At 44.2% G+C, this 19,578-nt stretch overlaps 1 protein-coding gene across 2 annotated transcripts in view; it reads left to right on the top strand.

The window, feature by feature from the left end:
• The first annotated feature begins 1,147 nt into the window (after positions 1–1,147).
• slc12a2 (solute carrier family 12 member 2) overlaps positions 1,148–19,578 on the top strand; it is a 92,723-nt gene continuing 74,292 nt past the window's right edge. For both annotated transcript variants that reach the window (XM_085794135.1, XM_085794136.1), the window contains exon 1: positions 1,148–2,222. In XM_085794135.1, the coding sequence (XP_085650261.1) occupies positions 1,647–2,222 (576 nt within the window). In that variant the 5' untranslated portion in view covers positions 1,148–1,646. The remainder of the gene's footprint in view (positions 2,223–19,578) is intronic.

Here is a 19,578-nt window from a genome sequence, read left to right as displayed (position 1 = left end):
CTTAATGGTTAATGAGTTTCAATTGATGGATAAATAATGGGAAATCCCATTATCATATCAAATGAGCAGATTGACTTGGCAGTGTTGCTGCCAGATGGTCAATGCATCACCTTCATGTCATTTGTTTATCTAACAGTTACAAACATTTGCCACCAACTGCCAATGTTATAGAAAAGTGTAAAATACATCACCATTAAAGAGTTACTATTATAACTGGTAGAAATAGCCTTATAATAACTTGATAATGCAATGTCTGTTTTACAATTTACAATTAGGCTCATTTTGGTTATAACTTGCCAGTAAGATTAATGTGTAGTAAGCACTGACTTGATCTTACTAAATAGTGAGCCTGCACCAATGGGTGGGAACTGTGGCATAACTTGTCTAGCCTATATAATTCATAAGCTGTTAACAGCTCAGTTTACACAACAGGGACAAGGACACACATGGAAATAAAGTAGGCTATTTTCCTCAGAACTTTTTACTCAGACACTGACAATTTAAGTCCAAACTCTTGTTGGTCATGTGGTCCTATCTCTTCCTGAGTTCACAAGTTGATTTTTTTTTTTTAAATTTAGCCTACTAGAGCTATCTCATTGTAAAGCACTAGGTTACAGCTACACGGTGTTACATTATAAAATAACAGCTGCCTCAAACATTTTTCCAGAGGTTGGCCTGCTCAGACAGCTGTGTGAGCACATGTGCACCGCAGCATATGTCCAACTGTGACCTGAAAGAGGTGAACATATGTGCTGAGGGTCTGGGCTCTAATGCACAGGTGTGGTGAGTAAATCACATTCTGGTTTTGAGGTGTGGGAAAGTTAAGGTGGATAATATAGCCTACTACAGAGGCCTTAGGCTTGGACCACCTTGGTTACAATACACTCCAACACACACACGCACACGCGGCAGTAGCCTACACAAAGATATTGTGTATCGGTCGGTCTGTTGGTGCAGTTTCACTCGCTCCCCTCCTCGCCCCCCCCTCTCTTCCTCCCCCGGGAGCCTGCCCTGACGACGTAACGCCAGAGACGTCCTACATTGGTAACGCCTCTTGTTTGAATATTGTGATGTCTTCTCGCGACATTTCCATCCTCCGGAAAAGAATAGACGCGATTCGATGACATCTCGCGAGGTCCCTCGCAGCGGGAGCCCACCCTTCAGTGATGCCGACTGCAGTGTGTATAATACCAGCGAGGGAAGCTCTGGGAGTCTAGGAGGAGCTGCGGCAAGGTCGACAACAGCATCCTTCTCCGAACTGTAAGACGAGAGCTGGACGGGGATTGAGTCCAGTGGGCTCCGAGCGAGGGATAGTAACTGGGACTTTTTAGTAACACTGCCTCAGAGGAAGAGGAGAAAAAGGCGGAGGAGAGTGGCTGAAAGTTTCCAGCCTGTAGCCTCATGTTCCGAGTTAGCTAACGAGCTATCTATCGTTCACTACCGCCGCTCTGCGAACCATCTGCTCTGCGCCGTTTCTGACCGGGAGGAGCAGCAGCGTGTCGGTCCCGCGGCACGCAGGAAAAACCAATTATTGTGTGTTTCCACTGGGCGTCTCCCGCCGTTACACAATTAGTTAGTCCGCCGAGTCACAACTTGGGGCTTTTCCGCACGGTTATCGCTGTTCATTGGTGTTTTTTTCTTGTGCCATGTCTGCGCCATCCTCCGCGCCTTCCGCCCCGTCAGACAACACTGCGACAGAAAATGATCTCCTCGCCCCCGACGCGGGGCAGAGGCCGGCCGGTCCGACGCCCAGCCAGAGCCGCTTCCAGGTGGACCTGGTAGCGGAGGCAGCGGGCGCCGCCGAGGACAAGTCCCCGAACTCCGACGCCTCCTCCTCGGTCCCGTCCGGCGAGAAGGCGCCTCAGGAGTGTCCGGGTGCAGATCCGGGGGCCGGCGGCGCAGAGGAAGCCAAAGGCCGGTTCCGGGTGGTGAACTTCGCGGACCCGAGCGGAGCCGGCAGCGCGGCCTCTCCGGAGGCGGCGCCGGCGGAGGGGCTGCAGAACGGGGACACGGTGATGAGCGAGACCAGCCTGCACTCGTCCACCGGCGGCCAGCATCACTATCACTACGACACCCACACCAACACCTACTACCTGAGGACTTTTGGCCACAACACCATCGATGCCGTGCCCAACATCGATTTCTACCGGCAGACGGCTGCACCGCTGGGGGAGAAACTCATCAGACCCACCCTGTCGGAGCTGCACGACGAGCTGGACAAGGTAAGCCTCCGCACGCGCTGACAGAGAGAGAGAGGTGCGATCACCGCTCATACAGTATCACCATATACACCAGCTCTAAACGCTGTAATGTCAGTAAAGCCTGATCTCCTGCCCTCCCATCATCCTTACATCCCAGGCCATGTGTCAGATCTCCTCGCTGCTTCTCAGTGAAACGCTCCTTCTAGGTCACAGTGAGTCCCAGCACCGCTGCTTTGTGTTGTGTTTCAGCGGTATGAACACACTTCAGTCCAGAGACCGGGTCTGTGGCTGTGTCTGTGGCTGACAGGAGGCTGATTCTCTGTTGAGAAGAACTTGAGCTTTGTTACAGGTGTCCACTGATGTTTGTACAGTTGTTACTGGTCAGCTGCTTCTCTGGTCACTGGCAATGAGCTATTTTTTTTGTTACTACTGGCCGTTGTATCGCGTGCAGGGAGAACTTCATGGTCTTACAGATGTTTTCCACACGTGTAATTAACCCTCATTTGTACAGTCATTGTTAAGTCAGAGCTTTTAACTGAGATCAAATAGAAATTGTGCAATATCCAAGTCACTGGAGTTGCAGTTGTTTTTTATGAAGGTAGAAAGTGTTGCACCATATCATAAATAAAACATAGTGCTGGTGCTCCAGAGACACTCTGCAGTATGTGGTCCCCAGACTGAAGAGAACAGACTTGTTTGATACAGAGACCGCAGCAAAGATCACATCAGCGTTTTTATTTTTGTCACTGAAACTCATGACTCATTGAAAATCGCATTTGTCTGTCAGAATAATCAGATCATTTTTTTCTCCACTCAGCTTTATATATAGCATATGGCCAGATGCATTCATATAAGGATGCTTTAACATATGTGACAGTTGGAGGCGCTCAGCAGCAGCAGCAGCCTGTACTTTTTTCTTTTCTTTTTTAAAATTGAGGAATAACCGGACTGCTCCACAAGCAGCCACAGCCATGTGAGTGAGATCCGGCCACTGATGCTGGCCGATGAGGCTCGGGTTCATCTCACAAGTGTGGGGCAGGGTGGAGGTCACCACCTATAGGGTCTGTACAGGCCAGACCTGTTCTTTGTGGAGCTGGCTTTGTGTTGCCGTGCTTTGTTGCGTTGACACAGGAAAGGGGCAAACACCAACTGCTGACACAAACACTGAAGAACATTGTACATGGCAGCACCCAGTGTCCACTTGTGACGCCTGACCTGAAGTGTATAAGCCTGGATATTCATGCACTGTTGGTCATATGGTGTAATTTGCTACTTAAAGGGATAGTTCAACTTTTTTGGAAAATTCACCTATTGCCATAATCTCTATAGTCATAGCAGTAGGTTCATTACCTTTAATTATCGGTGCATGTTGCTTTGAGATCTGTGGAGCAGAGACTCAGTGAACACATAGAGGTGAATGGTACAGGTCCCCTGTCCCTTAAATCAAATACACATCTCATCAAATACACAATCCAACAACTCCAAAACGCTCTCATGGACAAGTTGTGATCTATTCTGCACATTCACCATGCTATGAAATAACATTACGGGGCAAATTATACATAGCCGGAACTAGATTCCAGACGCATGTTTATAGTGCAGCTACTCCCGTTTACTCAAGAAAGTAGTTCAGAGTATTTGTTTAATGTGTCGTAATGTTACATAATAATACATGATCATAGGTGGTGAATGTGCAGGTCACAACTTCTCCACAGGGGTGTTTTGGAGTTGTTGGATTGTGTATTTGATGAGTTTGATGAGGGACAGGAGACCTGTACCATTCACCTCCATTGTGTTCGCTGAGCAGCTGGCGTCTCTGCCCCGCTGATCTCAAAACAACATGCACTGATAATTAAAGGTACTTAACCTACTGCTATGACTATAGGGATTATGGCAATATGAGAATTTGCCATAATGTTGAACTATCCCTTTAAGAGTCGTCTTAACATTGAAAAAGTGAAATGGGAATGAGTTTTTCCACAATTTTCCTTTAACTCAAGTGGTTTTCTCATATGACCGGGCCCCTGGAGTTTCCCTTTCACATGTACACAACTGTCATATGCTCTGGCCTACCAGAATGAACTGTGTGTGGTTAAGGTGAGAGAGGGCGCATGCGTACGGTGTGTAGCAGCAGACAGGACAGAAACACCACCACCAGCCTGCTCGTTCGCGGATATGAAATTTGTTTTAACGTCTGATCTGAGCGATTCTGACATTTATATTCACACACACAGCTCCTCCAGGCAAAGTCTAGATCACTTCATAGTCGCACTACAAGTGTTAAAAACTCCTATAAATTTGTGCTTCAATCATGTCCCATCATGCAAGTGTTCCCTCAAGGCGAACTTGACTGATTAGTTTCTGCTCCTTGGATGTTGTTTTCAGTGAACGCAGGGACATGTGACTCGCCACCGTTCCCGGAAAGATGATTTTTCGCCGCCAAGCGCTCTGATCTGTGGGTTTTAAGGAGTCGTGTGTGGCGGAGCGCGGCGAACCGTGGCGTGGTTATCTGACCCTGAGCTGCCTTTTTTTTAATTGTCAAGGTTATATTTTGATAAACTTCAAAGTAAGTGACTTTTGGCAGCAGAAGTCTGACTAATGCATCAGAGCCCAGCTATTCTACTGCTCATACTGTAAACATTCAGACTATGAATAGAAGACATTCATGAAATGCAGAATGTAATCTGTGGCCTCCCTTTTTTTAACTTCATATCCCCAAGTGCTTTGTCTAAATTAGAGGCAACTTGGCTTCCACAAGTCTTGATGCAACTGTAATGATATTTTTGAGCTAAAATAAATCAGATTACAATGAATCAGCTGATATGTCTCCATTAAACTCGGTTGTTAAAGAGTTAAAGAGGATATTTTACAGATCTTGATGATGGTAATGGAGAAACCTGATAAACTTTTAGCCATCTTGTGTTCTCATATGAGTTCATGTCAGGTTTATTAATGGAACCTGGATTTAATAGCATTCTTAGTTACAGTTGGCAAAACAGTTCAGCTCTTTTCATACTGGGATTAAGATGAGAAGTTGTTGGTATCAGTTTTGTTTGTGTTCAGTACAGAGGGAGCCTCAAGATGGTTTTGCGTAGCTTAGCACAGCTAGCCCAGCTCCATCACAGGCATCAGAATTTTTAATGTACAAAAATAACTATTTTCCACATATCAAATTTCCAAGAACCATGTAAACCGTGCATGGACACATCTGGTTGTATTTAATACAGGCATAGTGGATTTAGTATTGGCTCTAGCATTAGCATTGTATAACACGGTAAAACCCCTGTGATTCCTTTGTGAATGAGAAAGATTGTAGCTGAAATGTGTATTTCACATTTTGGTTAGTGATCTGTCTCTGTACTGAAGATGAAGCTGATTAAAACCCTTTTATCTGATCAGCATCAACACCGATAAGGGGCGTATTTCCTCCAATATGACGCTCCTCATAACAACAGAGTTTCAATTCTCGTCCTTCCTGCTTCCGCCCTCTGAGCATGTTGAGTGGTTTAGTGGATGTCTGTGAAGTTTATAGCAGGAGTCCTGTGCTGGAATTGACATTTCCAGTCCATTACACAAGAACTGCCTCATTGCACTGATTACATGTGTTAACGGTGTAAAGCCCTGATGTTGTGGAGTGAGTGATGCTTCTATGCGTCCTAATGTGTGAGTGGAACGTTATGCAGTCTCTGCATTTGCCACAACTCTGTCTTGTAACGTTGCGTTAGTTTGATGAGGGAAACCAAGAAATCCCATTAGCGTCCGTAGCGCAGCTCTGAGAAGCTCGCGGCTCTGCTCTGCCGTTCTAAAAATAGCTTGCACTGACAATTAAAGGTAATAAACCTACTCCTAAAACTATAGGTATTATGGCAATGGGCCAATTTGCCAAAATGTTGAACTATCCCTTTAAGCTCTTATTCAAAGAATAGCATTCTTTGTATGGTATCTTGATCTTTAGTTATGCAGTTCTTGTTTGAATGAGCAACAACACACACTGAAATGTTGTCAGATATAAAAAGCCTATGCAAAACTAGATATGATAAACTTCACCATAAAACACACTGAAGGAGCTTGTTTATCACTTCAGTGAGTAATACAATGAAAAGAAGTATGTGTGCTGATCTCAATCAGGCCATTAATGATAGTGATAACAATTCCTAACACGTCCAAACAGTGCATGGTTACTGCAGATTTATGATGCTCCACACAGAATGTTTTGATGGCTGTAGGAGTGTTATGTACTGCATGTTACTCTCTTTTTTTATGCACTAACATCTATCTCTCATGGCGGTTTGGCAAACACCACCCTCTGGTGCTAGTAATAACACAGCTACCAGCCACTGGTTGAAAGGCAAGGAAAGGGAAAATGTGTTTAAGGCGAGACAGCACCCTTGAAAATTACATTACACTTTTTTTTTGGTCGATTTTGTGATATTTTGCTTCCTGAACATGTCTTCTACACTATATGTGTGTAGTTCTGTTCATTTCATATGAATAACTTCATGCTGTGTTGTTCAGTTATCAGTCATGTGTTTAGGATGTCTATTACTAATGGTTTGATTAGGTGTTGTGTTTGTAAATAGCAGTTTCAAATAGAAATGTATGGGATTTCACAATACAGAACTTTCAGGCTGTTTACTAAAAAAAAGTTTTTCTTACAACCAATATATGAAATACCCATTTCCCTAGTACCTACACTCACCAAACTTTCCACATTTCTTCCTATCTATATCCTGCTCCTTTTGACAATCGTGTTTGTTGATATATTATTCGTAGCAGGGGTTAAAGTACATTTTATTTGTATTTCCTGATGTATGGGCTGATAACAGAACACCATTCCTTCAGTAAAAAGTTTCTTGTGGAATGTATCAACAAAATGAAACCAAGCTTTCATCCAATGTTGGTGATTCTGTTCTTGGTATATATATATATGCAATATATATATATGTTGGTGCCTAATTTGCATATATAAACATAAAATTCAGAAAACTTGCAATCCATTTTTTCTTAGTTTTAATGTTCATAACAAACTGGTAAAGTTTCATAGTCATAGTGATTGCCTTTTCACCTAGGCTGTCTCACCTTAAGACAAACTGGTGGTTGTAAAAGTGAAGTGAATTTACCATGGAAAACCAGATCATGAAGAATAAATAGAAGCTATCGGCATAGACCTGTTTCAATCTGGTAGTGTGGTCCATTGGGTGCTGTGTTGAAGACCACCCTCCTGCTGTAGTGGTCACATGATGGTGGGGTCCACATGGAAAACATTCCAGTGCTAAAAGTGGTGGTGGCACACCAGAGCTTCAGACAAAGAGGATGGCTTTATGGTACATGTAGCGCACAGGTGTGTACAAATACAGCTGCTAGAGGTTGTGTAAATTAGGGATGTGAACGTGTACTAAAATATGTACACGTGTACACTGTGCAATTTTTTTCGTGTACACGCTTCAGGACCGCTATAGGTTGCTACAGCCTTATTTTTGTTTAGTCTGATTTGAGCAGCCGGTGGAAGCACTGCCACTGTCACTAGCTGCGTTTCCATTACAGAAAAGCGATATTTCTGAAACTTCGAAAAAGTGCATTTGCTATTTGTTTCCATTGAAAGGTGTTTTGCGAATGAGCCATAATGCGTCTTGCGTTTCTATGGTGACGGCACAGCGATCTCAGCTGCCGACAGCTGTTGCTGTTATTGTTTTTAACAAAGACGAAAACAGCGCTTGATTACTGAAAGGCAAAGCCCGTGTGGCGCTGCAGCGGCCACAAATAAGGGCACACTCACACGGGCCAGTTGTACCGTGCTGAAGCTCTAATGCCCCCTCCCCTCTCCCCCGTTGGCCCGCACTCACACCACCTCCAACCCAAGCTGCTCAGCACGGTTGCCTCCGTTGATGTAGAGGGATTATTTGTTTACCAACACGGTGGATGCGCGCTTTAACCTGACTGCAGAAAGAACGGAGCCTTTTAACACCAGCGGTGATGAGGCGCTGACAACAATGTACGGTGGTTGTGTCACACACCCGTACTGGTTTATGTGACTTAAGGTGACATTTCAGTGCAGGAGGGAGTGGGAGCGTGGATGCGAGCCAGTCTCCTTCAACCATGCACGGAAAAGGGGAACGATAGGAAAGGTTTTTCTAATTTATTGAGAAATGATGCCCAGGTCAGCAATGCATGACAATATACATGTGGTTCATTTGTCCTCAAGCTACATAAACCAACACAGCGTGGACACACCGGACACACACAACTCCCGCCCCCCGACACGTACCGCACCGTAACTGGAGAGATCCGCCCGGTGAGCGTTCAGAGTCGACCACCGTACCCTCAGCCCCCCCGGGTCTCGCTGACCTTCGCGGTCCTCCACCCTCTCTGATCCGCCGCAAGTTGCAAGAGCCCCGCAGAGCCCAGTCTCTCCCTCCTCTCCCACACTTCAGCACCTGTCCTGGGCTACAGCTTGGCTCGCTCCACCGTCCTTTATTTTTGAGGTATAACTAATAATAATACAACGTATAGCCTACACACGCGTATGAGTGATCAGAACAGTAAATTGTTTACGCTTCTTTTTAAAAGAGTAATAAGTCATTTAAAACGAGGAGCGAGCCGAACCGAGCAGACACGGTGCAGCAGGACAGGTGCTGAAGTGCGGATGAGAGGAGTGGACAGACCGGGCAGGAGCAACCAGCCCAGAAGCGTCTCGTCAGTCCTCAGCCGTCTTTAATGTCTAGAGACACCCCTTTCAATCCGTTTAAGGTTATTTGTTTGTTTGAATATTTTTTGGCAACCAGAAAAGCAATGTTTGACCCGGCGTTTATTTCGGATGGGTGTTTACGGTTAACTCGTGTCGGCGCCATCACACTCGCTCGCAAAAAAAAAGACAAGAAAAAAAGGGGGAAAAAATCGCACTCACACATTTTGTCTGAAGGAGGGAAGCGCGTCACAGCATCATTTATTAAATCATAGTTTTCTCTAAATTAAGACGGTTTGAGGGACTATTTTTCACCCAGCCCCCCCAAAATGTAGCCTACGTTATGTTAAAAAAAATAAAAAAAATAAAAATTGCGTGTATCGTTTAGGGATTTTTTACTAAACGTTTACAGTTTCATTCCGTGTAAACGTTTACACGTGTACAAAGTCACACCCCTAGTGTAAATACAATAATACATGTTCTGTTCCTCCCTAGTGTAATGGAGTCGTGACACAGTTTATTCCTGCTTGAGACGTTTCTCTCCAGGTCCATTTATTGGCCTTAGTTCACCTCATGTGATCTCCAGCTGCAGAGGGAGTCTATGATGAATTGTAAATATTTAAACTTCAGTTTGTCAGTAGATCAGGAGTGAGAGAAACGAGAATGAACGAGAAAGTTCCTTAAATAGTCATAAAAATGTCTTTTCGTACTAATTGCATCTTGTAAAGGTGTCTGGTTGTTAAAGTGGTACTTGACTCGTCTTTGTTCCAGTTTGTGGACTGAAGTGACTTCAGTGTTTATCCATTAAGGGCTTCAAGTATTTAGTCTACCTACAGAAAAAAAACTGCACAGAGACAACCAAAGAAATGTGGTTAAACATAACAAAGGAAGCGATAAAAGGTCCAAGATGGTTGCTTTGTATCAACATGCTGCTACTTTCTATCCAGACATCAGTGTTTGTTGTCAGGATGTTGAGGAGATTTTGTGAAAGTCCTGGAAAACCTCCTGTCTGGAGTTCAGAGTATTATTAATAAATCAGAAGCTGTGTGTGTGTGTGTGTGTGTGTGTGTGTAGTAGTTGAGCTGGTAGCACTGATCCCACTGACCTTGTTTCCAGTTTATCGAATTAGTGAGCTGAAATAACAGGCTGTTCAAGAGAAGGCCATCAGGTGGAATGCCATGTTAACATTCCTGAGTGAGATATGACTTTGTGAATGAAATGGCTGGGATGTAACCAGCAGCAGACACTGATGCGCCTGTGATTATCTCCTGACTTGAATTATGTCTTGCCCAAAGCCATCAGCAAAACCACATCCTTTACATTTAAATGGATATGCAGCAGTCTCTATTGATGTACCGTAATAACTCAGATGGAAATGACGGTCGAAGAGACACAATAGAATATCTTTCTACCGATAATGAGATTGAGATTTTGTTATAGTGCCGTCTCAAAAATCCTTTGAATCCTTATTTCCTTCAATATAACTCAATACTGCATTAAAGGGATAGTTCAAAATTTTGGCAAATTGGCCCATTGCCATAATCCCTATAGTCATAGCAGTAGGTTTGTTACCTTTAATTGTCGTGCAAGATATTTTTAGAACGGCGGAACAGAGCCGCGAGCTGCTCAGAGCTACGCTACGGAGGCTGATGGGATTTCTTGGTTTCCCTCATCAAATACACAATCCAACAACTCCAAGACGGTAGCATGTTTTGCAAATGATTTGAAGTAAAAGCTGAAATATGACACTGACTTAAGTATGACACTTGAAGTTCAGGTTCCTCCGTCTCTCTGGATCGTCTCTGAGATGTTTCTCCACCTTGCCTGGATCCAGCTGTGGTGAACTCAGCTGACTGGACTTGATGTGGACAGGCACACATCTGTCTGTAGGAGGCGTCACAGCTGACCATGCAGATCAGAAGGAGGAAAGAGGCTGCTGCAGAGCTCACAGACAGGAGTGTGTCGAGATTTACAGACATTCCTGCTGCACCGAAGGTTCCCAGATCCAGAACCAGAACCAGAGCTGGACCCAGACTAACTGAGACATCAGGGGGGAGAGAAGAGACCAAGAACCTGGTGGTACCATACATGCTGACTCACATGCTACCTTAAGAGGACATTTATTGCCCTGAGCCTCCTGTCATTACTGGAAGTGCTATGACAGATTAATGCATCAGCACACAGGATGTGATGCAGCATTCAATGTATTATGCATGTTGCTGTAAAACACAGCCATAAGAAGTGGGTGAGTTGTTTCCGTCTGAACCTGTACTGTCTAAACCTGTTCTCAGCAGCAGGTGAAGTCAGTCATGAAGAGCAGTACGGTAAAGGGTAGGGCTGTCACTTTTTTAGAAAAATTAGGTTTGAACGAATATCGAATGACCTGTAAATCGTTCGGATGAATTGGAATATCCCATATTTATTGTTATGGTTTAGTCTAAACAAGCAAAGGTGGAATCTCTGTTTAAAACGGGCATCAGAATGTGTGTTGAATCCCCGACCTGATGTGGCCTGACTCAGTAGCTTTAATTCTTGGCCCGAACCCGACCAAAAAAAAAAAGCCCTGAGTCCCGACACAAGTTATTTGTGTATATTTGTCAATGTGTTGGTAAGAGATGGATAGCTGGGCAAGGAGGGGCAATACATTTCTCCAAGGAAATAAGATTTTACCCTTGTGGTCCCGTCTTCCACTCTCTCACAGATACAAAGGTGCATTCAGGCACCAAAATGTGGTACTGTAACGATTTTTAAGTGGATTAATTCTGCGGAATACTGTGGGAATTCGGTCGGTACCAATAAAAGCACCGAATCCAGTACTCATCCCTAATCCATATTCTGTCTGGTTTGTCCCTCAACGCTATCAGGATGCCTTTGTCCAGGATCATGGCCCGCACTCAGTTTTAATGTAAATGAAAAACGGTGAAAACCAATCCCCCCCCAGTGTTCCTTAATCTCTGCAGCAGATGATGAACTGCTCCGTATCCAGCCGTGGAGTAGCAAGCGATGAAAAGCACGTCTCATGTTTTCAAGGTTGCGTACTCGACAGAGCTCTCCACCGTCGCTCAGAATAATACGCCGGCTCTCGACGGCAGCCGTCTAGTACGGCGTTAGGAGTCTGGGGGTGGGGGGGCGGTTTCATAACCACCAAATTTCTGCAGCTCGCAGATATTTATCAGCCGAGTGACAACAGGATTTAATTAGCTGGCTGGCATTCATAGAGGCTGCACTGTTTGGCTCGGTATCAGGGAAGTAGCTTTGAAATCCAGGGGGTTTGCGGTGCTTTGAAGGTCACAGTGACCCTGGCATTTCCACTTTATCTGGCCGAACTGTGACGAGCTTCCCCCTCTCTCCCAACGGCACGCCCAGTTAAAAAACGTGGAATGGAATTTCCACTGTACTAATCGACTGTAGCCCATGGACTTTTTCTCAGTAATCAATGAGTCACTCAGAGTGTTGTTAAAGAGGCTGAGTGGCTCCACGCTTCCTGATAACAGCTGAGCACTTTCATCTTCTTAATGCCACTTGTTTCAGGCGGCGATGGTGAGGTCATAGGAAGGCGACCGGTGTATTTTGGTGGAATGTCACATCACCGGTACATCTGGGCGTCACGGTAACACCCTGGCACTGGAAAAGGCATCGGCGGCGGCCACACTGCAGCGGGCTGTAGGTCCGTATCGACAGGGCCAGGAGGGAAAGGGTGACAGGGCAGATTTATTCAGTCCAGAGCGGCCAAGCAGAAACGCATCAAGCTTGAAATATTGATGTGTTGCTCCAGTGTAGCAGCTCCGCTGAGTCTGGCACATCATGCACAGCTGGAGCAGGCCTGCTAGTATCCCAGTGAATGAGGTGATGTCAGGATGAGCTCAGACTCAGGTTGGAACCGGCATCTCGGCCAAAAAAAAATATTGCGTTCATGTGCTCCAACTCTGCACGTGGACCAGGATTTGTGCCAGATCTTGCAATTGAATGAAAGTAGATAAAGGCAAAGATATGTTGTAGTATGCACTGACACCAGGAAGGCCTGCATTTTCAATATGTATATATATTAGGGATGGGCATGATTAATCGATGATCGATTATTGATCGTTAAGAATTTCATCGATCATGAAAAATTTTTATTGATTTATTCTAAGGGATCATGTAGAGGGCAGAGGCTGTGAGAAATAAACCCCGGTTTTATTTTTTCATAACGACCAATAAATTCTATATAAGTATTATTATACAGGCCTATTATTATTATTATTATTATTATTAATAAGAGTGAAATAATTCACTAAATACGACAGCGCGCTTGTGTCGCGGACTCGGTGCAACAGAGACGAGAGCTGTGACCCCGCGGCTCCGCCCGCTCTAATCAGCAGGTTTGGTTTTCAGCCTCCACTGTCTCTGTAAGTTACAAGCTACAAGTCATTTATCTAACATCACAATTAGTCTGAAGCTGTTTAACAACGGTTAAAATTAAACTTAAGGTAAATATCCTGCATAGTTAGTTTCTCTTTTCGGTGCTCCTGTGATCAGAGCGCCGCTCCGCCGTGTGTTGGCTACAGAAATAACAATAAAACACACACTTTCACATTTTGAAAGTGCTTGTTTTTAAACACTTTTTTTTTGTACAAGTGTAGCCAAACACGAGGCTGAAGAGAGAGGGACCTTTTTTCTTTCTTTCTTTTTTTTTTACTGTAAATGATGCCGGCACCGGCACCGTCCCAACAAGTGAAGCACACAGACACAGACGTGCGTGTACTTGACCTTCTTCCTTCACTGGGACTGTCCTGGATTACTGGCACACACCATAACCGCACGCATTTTGTTTTTAATTATGAATATGAATATAAATATGAATATTAATGATTAATCTATAATTGATCGTTTATTTTCCCGATGATCGATCAAAAAGATTTCTTCAAATGCCCATCCCTAATATATATGTACATTTTTTAAAATTTCATCTTGAGAATCATCAATGATTCTCAAGATGAAGCCCTCTTTTTCAGTGATGTTGAGAGTACAAGATGGATTCCAACACAATATACAAATTAGACAACAACACTAGGCCTATAGTATAAATTAAGGAAAGAGCACAAAAGACAGTTACATTCAGAGACAGAGGAGTTTATCATAGTTTTACTGACCCAGAGAAACAGGTGTCTCTAGCTACGCTACGGAGGCTAATGGGATTTCTTGGTTTCCCTCACCAAACCCGTTTTTTGGCAAGCAGTCTCTGCATTTGCCTCGAAAACAACTCGCGTATCCATTTAATTATTCCATCTATATGATGGCATTTTTCAAAATTAAAGCTTTGTAGATAAATAAAAGCCGATGCCTGGCCCATCCCACCTTCTCATAAAAAAAACACGACCATGATGAGTCAAATAGCTGTCACCACGGTAATGAATCTAAGAGCAGGGCATCAAGCCTGTGAGGAAAATGTGTGATCACACTCAATATTGATGATATGACTTGTGATGTGTATAATTTTAATAAATGTAGAACCCAGATTAAGCATCACCTCTGTCTTGGTGACACACTGCTCTCACACAAATGAAGCTATGTCTGCTAAGTTCTTCTCTTAGCTTGTTCATAACAGTTCCCTATTATCTTAACGTTAGCATGCTAAGTGTGTGTTATAAAGGACGCCAATTCATTTTGAACTTGCAGAGGTTGTGCTGATGCTCACTGAGCTGCTGTGTGTAGTTGTTGTTTCCCCCTCCCTGATCTCCACAGCCTCCTCTGCTGTGTGTCAGACAGCAGAGGCTGCAGCCTGCTTCTTATTCCTCTGTGCATTGACAATCATGTGTGGTTATGTGAATGTGATGTCTGAATGACATTCTTTTTCAAATTTCAATCTTTTTCAGTCAGTTTATTCATGATGATAAAAATAATCCATTGGCAGCCCTGTAGACAGGTCTTAGCAGCTCAACCAGTGAGCAGAATTGAAATTCAGTTGTTTCAATATTCTGCTGTCTTCCTCTCCCTGTCTGTTTTGAAGCTGTATCCCAACATCTGTCAAAATCGTAGCTATATGACTTTTCTTTTTTTTTTCTTCTTCACACCTTCGCTCTCTTCATAAGCTGCTGCAGAACTGAGGTGGCACTGTCGTGGGGCCCAGCTGGAATTTGACCCACCATTTAAAGTATTTGGACTCCACCAAGTTTAGCACAAGTATGAATGACACTGCGAACACACTGCCTGCGTTGTGTGTGTGTGTGTCTGTCCCTGGATTTAGGCTGTTTATCTTCTAAAGGTTTATTTGCCACCTTTATTTGATGCATGTAAATGGCAAAAAGCAGCCATTACTACCTTCATTGTTTTTAGCTAATCTAAATGTATTCTACACAGGTTATGAATCCAAGAGCACAAACGACCTGACACCTGTAGGCTGTACTGGGATCTGTTCAGTCCAGACTCAACCTTGTTTGAGCCGTTACAGCATGGGTGTCGTCTGTAGGGATGCAGTTAGCGATGACATGTTGTTAACATTGTCGTTAAAGCCCTGTCGTTGTGGTGTCTGTTGCTCCGGCTTTGTTGATCAGTGGAGCCCCTCCCACAACAGGAAGCTGTGAGATTTCAGGAGCGTTTGTGTCTCTGATGTCACATTCACCACTTCAGACGTGATTTACTAGAATCAATCAGGAGGAGAGGCATCGTTTCCTTATGTCTGCCACAGATGACAACACAACTCCAGGAGTGGGAACAAGTCTCTGTGTTAAAGTGATAGTTCAACATTTTGGCAAATTCACCCAACTTGTCCATATAAGCGTTTTGGAGTTGTGTATTTAGTTTGATGAGGGAATTGTGGAAATACCATGAGCCTCCACTGCATTAGCTGAGCAGCTCACGGCTCTGTCCCGCCAATCTAAAAACAACTGCGTCATGGAAACATGTTGATTGGAAAACTTTAATTGGAAATTGCAAATTTCGTTTGGAAAGAAATTTCTTTCCAATCAAGATGGGTGGGTTATGTGAGGGTCGTGCTATAGCCGACCCCCTTGCACCGATCGCAGGAGAAGTATAAACCGCTGTGGCTGCAGGCCTGCAGCTTAATTAAAGAGAAAACCAGAAACAAAAGTAACGTTTGCAGCACGAGATCCATTCTGATCAGAGGAGGCGACAGGCACATAAAAGAGAGAAGCTCAGCACGGGGAGAGGGGCGAGCCAAGGAAAAGCTTCTTTTACTGTTTTTTCAACAAATTTGACTGTCAAAACTTCACTACGCATCTACACACATTTAATTGGATCACTTTATTTTGCGTCCATGTAAACAGTGAAGTTGGAATTTCCGATCAGAATGATTTTAATCAGATTGTAGAAAAAAATGCACATGTAGGCTAAACATGACTGCTGGACAGCACAGAACCCAGGACTGAACATGAGAACATGAGGCGGTGTTTTGTACGGGTCAGTTCATGAAAGCAGCGTTGGCAAAGTATTATCAGAATAAACATGAGGAGGATGAAGTTTGTGGGAGAACGTAGATGTGGGTCTTGATATTTCCAGTTATCTACCCTCCCATCAGATACTCTGAGTTTAAAATCTTCTTGTTTACATTAAACGTTACAACTTTTAATATCTTGAAAACTGGCCTTTTTTGAAAATAAAAAAACAAAACAAAACAAGATATTCCCCATAGCCCAGTAGGAGCCGGATTCTGAGATAAGCTGTGAAAACAAAGGTAGCCGTGCTCCTCTGGGTGAAACCAAACACAGTCCTCAAATCAGTTTTTGGTTTGAGGTGAGTTTTTCCACTACAGCGGTGTATTATAATTCAACAGTGAGTCAGTTCAGGTTGTTCCAGCTGCTTCAAAGTCAGGTTTAATAGCAGGTCTAGTGGGTGTATGTTTCCTGAGCTACAACTACTGCAGAGTTTGCTGCTCTTTGCAGGAGATGCTGTGAGATTAGCTCACACAATGAAACCTCTGTTTGGGTGTTAGGAGGTTTTTTTTTTTTTTTTTTTCTCCCCCCCGTCCTGCTCCCCATGTTTCTGCCCTGCTCCCCCTTCTCTTTGTTTGCCACACAGAACTGTGCACAGAAACAGGAAGCGAAGGACGCCCTGGGCTTCTGGTGTGGCCTTTGACAGGAGAGGGAGTCCTTTTGTCTCGGTGTCTGATGGCCTTACAGCTGTTGTAACACACACGCACACACACACACACACACTGTTTGCAGACAGCTTGTAAAACTCTTTGTGCCAGAGTTTATTCTTTCTGTCTGCAGAGGAGCTGGCTTCCTTCTCCAGCCCCACGTCTCAAGTGCGTCACAGGGAGCCTGATGTCAGAAATAGAACCGACTCCGCCCCCCCTCCTGAGACCATTTGTACTGCGGTTACATGTACAGTAATTAAACTGAGAGTACACACAGTTTTTGCCCCCCCCCACCCATCACCTTACAGCTAGGTGAGCCATCAGCAGCAGCCGCTCACATATCTGTGTCCCAGAGCCCAACTTTAACTTGGTGAATACAAACCTCTTTGTGATGTAACTGAGACAGGGTGGAGGACACAAATAAGAGCAGGATTATTCCTCAAGCGGACTGAACATCCAGAGTTTTATCTGCTCCAGGAGTTTTACCGACACTGGCTCCGTCTGAAGGACTTCAGGTTGATTTAAATCAACTAAATCCTTTTTAGATTTGGTACTTTCACCGGGAGCCGAGAGCCTTGCCAAGGAGCCCTCGGTGGTGGCAGTGACGGACGGGCGGACACTGCTCTTTACTGTCCTCATCAAGCTTTAATCTGCCAGCCGAGCGAAGTCAAACTCTCTGACCTTGTCACGTTTGTCATTACTTTTTAATTTGATGACAAAGAGGCTCATTATGATAGAAAGTAAGGGTGCATTCAGACTTTCATTCAGATTCAGGGGCTGAAATGATACAATTGTAGCATTTTTCTTTTGGGTAGTTTGTGTTCACATGGTAACAGTCCCAAGCGGTCCAAAGTTGTAAACAAATGCCAGCTGTTCTCTCATTGGTCAGAAATCTTACCCCGGAAGGAGGAGGAGTTCACCCGGGAAAAACAACAAGCATGGAACATCAGCAGTGTGTGTGGCTGTTTGTTTCTGAACAACTGCTCCAAGCGAGACAAGTCTGAATAGCTACATCCTAATTATTGGCGCTGCTTTGTTGAAAACATGAAAATTTGAGTGATACTGCACTGAGTCTGCTAGTGTCCAGTTCAGCCCAGTATAGTGTGAGCCACTAATGGTGAATACAGATGTCACTGACAGCCTGATGAACCTGATAGACACTAGTTAGCTTGTGTCTGTGTCTAATGGTGTCTTGTCAGAGGTGGGACTCCAGCTCCCTGTTTTTTATGAACAGTGTTTATGTAGAAATGCAGGAAAAAAAAAAAAACTTAAAGGGGAACTAAACCCCTCAGTTTTGGATGACGTGCTCTAAGCTTGAAATTCAAAAAATGCCTTGATTATGGGCGGGACTCCTGAGCACTCTCCGATCCCCCCTCCCCCCTGCGCCCCATTCACACCCGCGAAATCACACAAAAGAGAAAAAAAAGTAATACACATCGACACTTCTGCTAGCACTAACGAGCTACTAACGAGCTACTCTAACAGCACTAGTAGCGTGGACACTACTAGGAGAGGACGCCAGAGCCGTGACACAGCATCTACAGCCGATCCGCCGGCTCGTTAGCTCGTTAACGGCTCGTTAACGGCTCGTTAACGGCTCGTTAGCGCCGGCCGCACTAACGATTCCCATTCAGGCAGCTGTTAGCAGCCGTTAGCCGCAGCAGAGCAGCTAGAGCGCCTAGCAACCGTTAGCCGCAGGCAGCAGCCGGTGCTGATTGGTCGGGGAGCTGGTGGCCGGTGACGAAAGCTGCCTCCAAAACGTCATCTGCCTCCATCTCAGCCAATAGAAAAATTTGATTGTAATAGCCGTGTTTCAACCCATAGAGGGCAGTCACTCTACATTTTTACTACAAAATACACCAAATTGAAATATTTTGACTAAAATGTCAAAAGTTGGACCAGAATCAACTGACAACACTACCTTATACCCAAATACATTTGTTTTCAGCAGAAAAAAGTGGTTTAGGGGTTTAGTTCCTCTTTAAAGAAGACATATTATGCTGTTTTTCCCACAAATTAAAATAGTTCCCAGGTATCTTAAAGACATGTCTGTGACATGCTTTGGTCAAAATGCCCCAAGGATCAAACATCACAGCTCTTTTCATCCTCTCTAAACAGCCCTGTTCAGAACGGCTGGTTTAGTGCCTGTCCCTTTAAATGCAAATAAACTTCTGCTTGCCCCGCCCCTTCTACCGGTTCCAGGTAGGGGTGGGGTTATGCATTTTGAAAACTAGTTACATCACTGGCAGACTGAGGGAACGGCTCATAAAACCACATGGATTTCAACCTAGGGAGCCTGAAAATTACAGATTTAAAAAAAAAAAAAAAAATTCTGATATCTCCATAATGTGTCCCCTTTAATATCAGGACAAAAGTTTTATTCGACTAATTTCCTACCTCAGCTGACAAAAGGCGAATGCGACCTTACGGAAATTTGCAACAAAAACACCACATCTGTGTGGAGACATGATGAGGCTGTTGCAGTATGCCATGTTTCCATCACGTCCATGTGGAAAGGTTTTAACAGTGGAGAAACAGAAGCTGCAGCTGTAAAGTTATGAACATTCATCTAACGTTTCTTTTGCCTAAGCTCTCAAACTGTGACTAAGATTTGCACA

This window comes from Trachurus japonicus, chromosome 12, assembly GCF_045865225.1.
Source record: "Trachurus japonicus isolate A0001 chromosome 12, Traja_1.0".
Classification (NCBI taxonomy): domain Eukaryota; kingdom Metazoa; phylum Chordata; class Actinopteri; order Carangiformes; family Carangidae; genus Trachurus; species Trachurus japonicus.
This window is presented reverse-complemented; position numbering and strand designations above follow the sequence as displayed.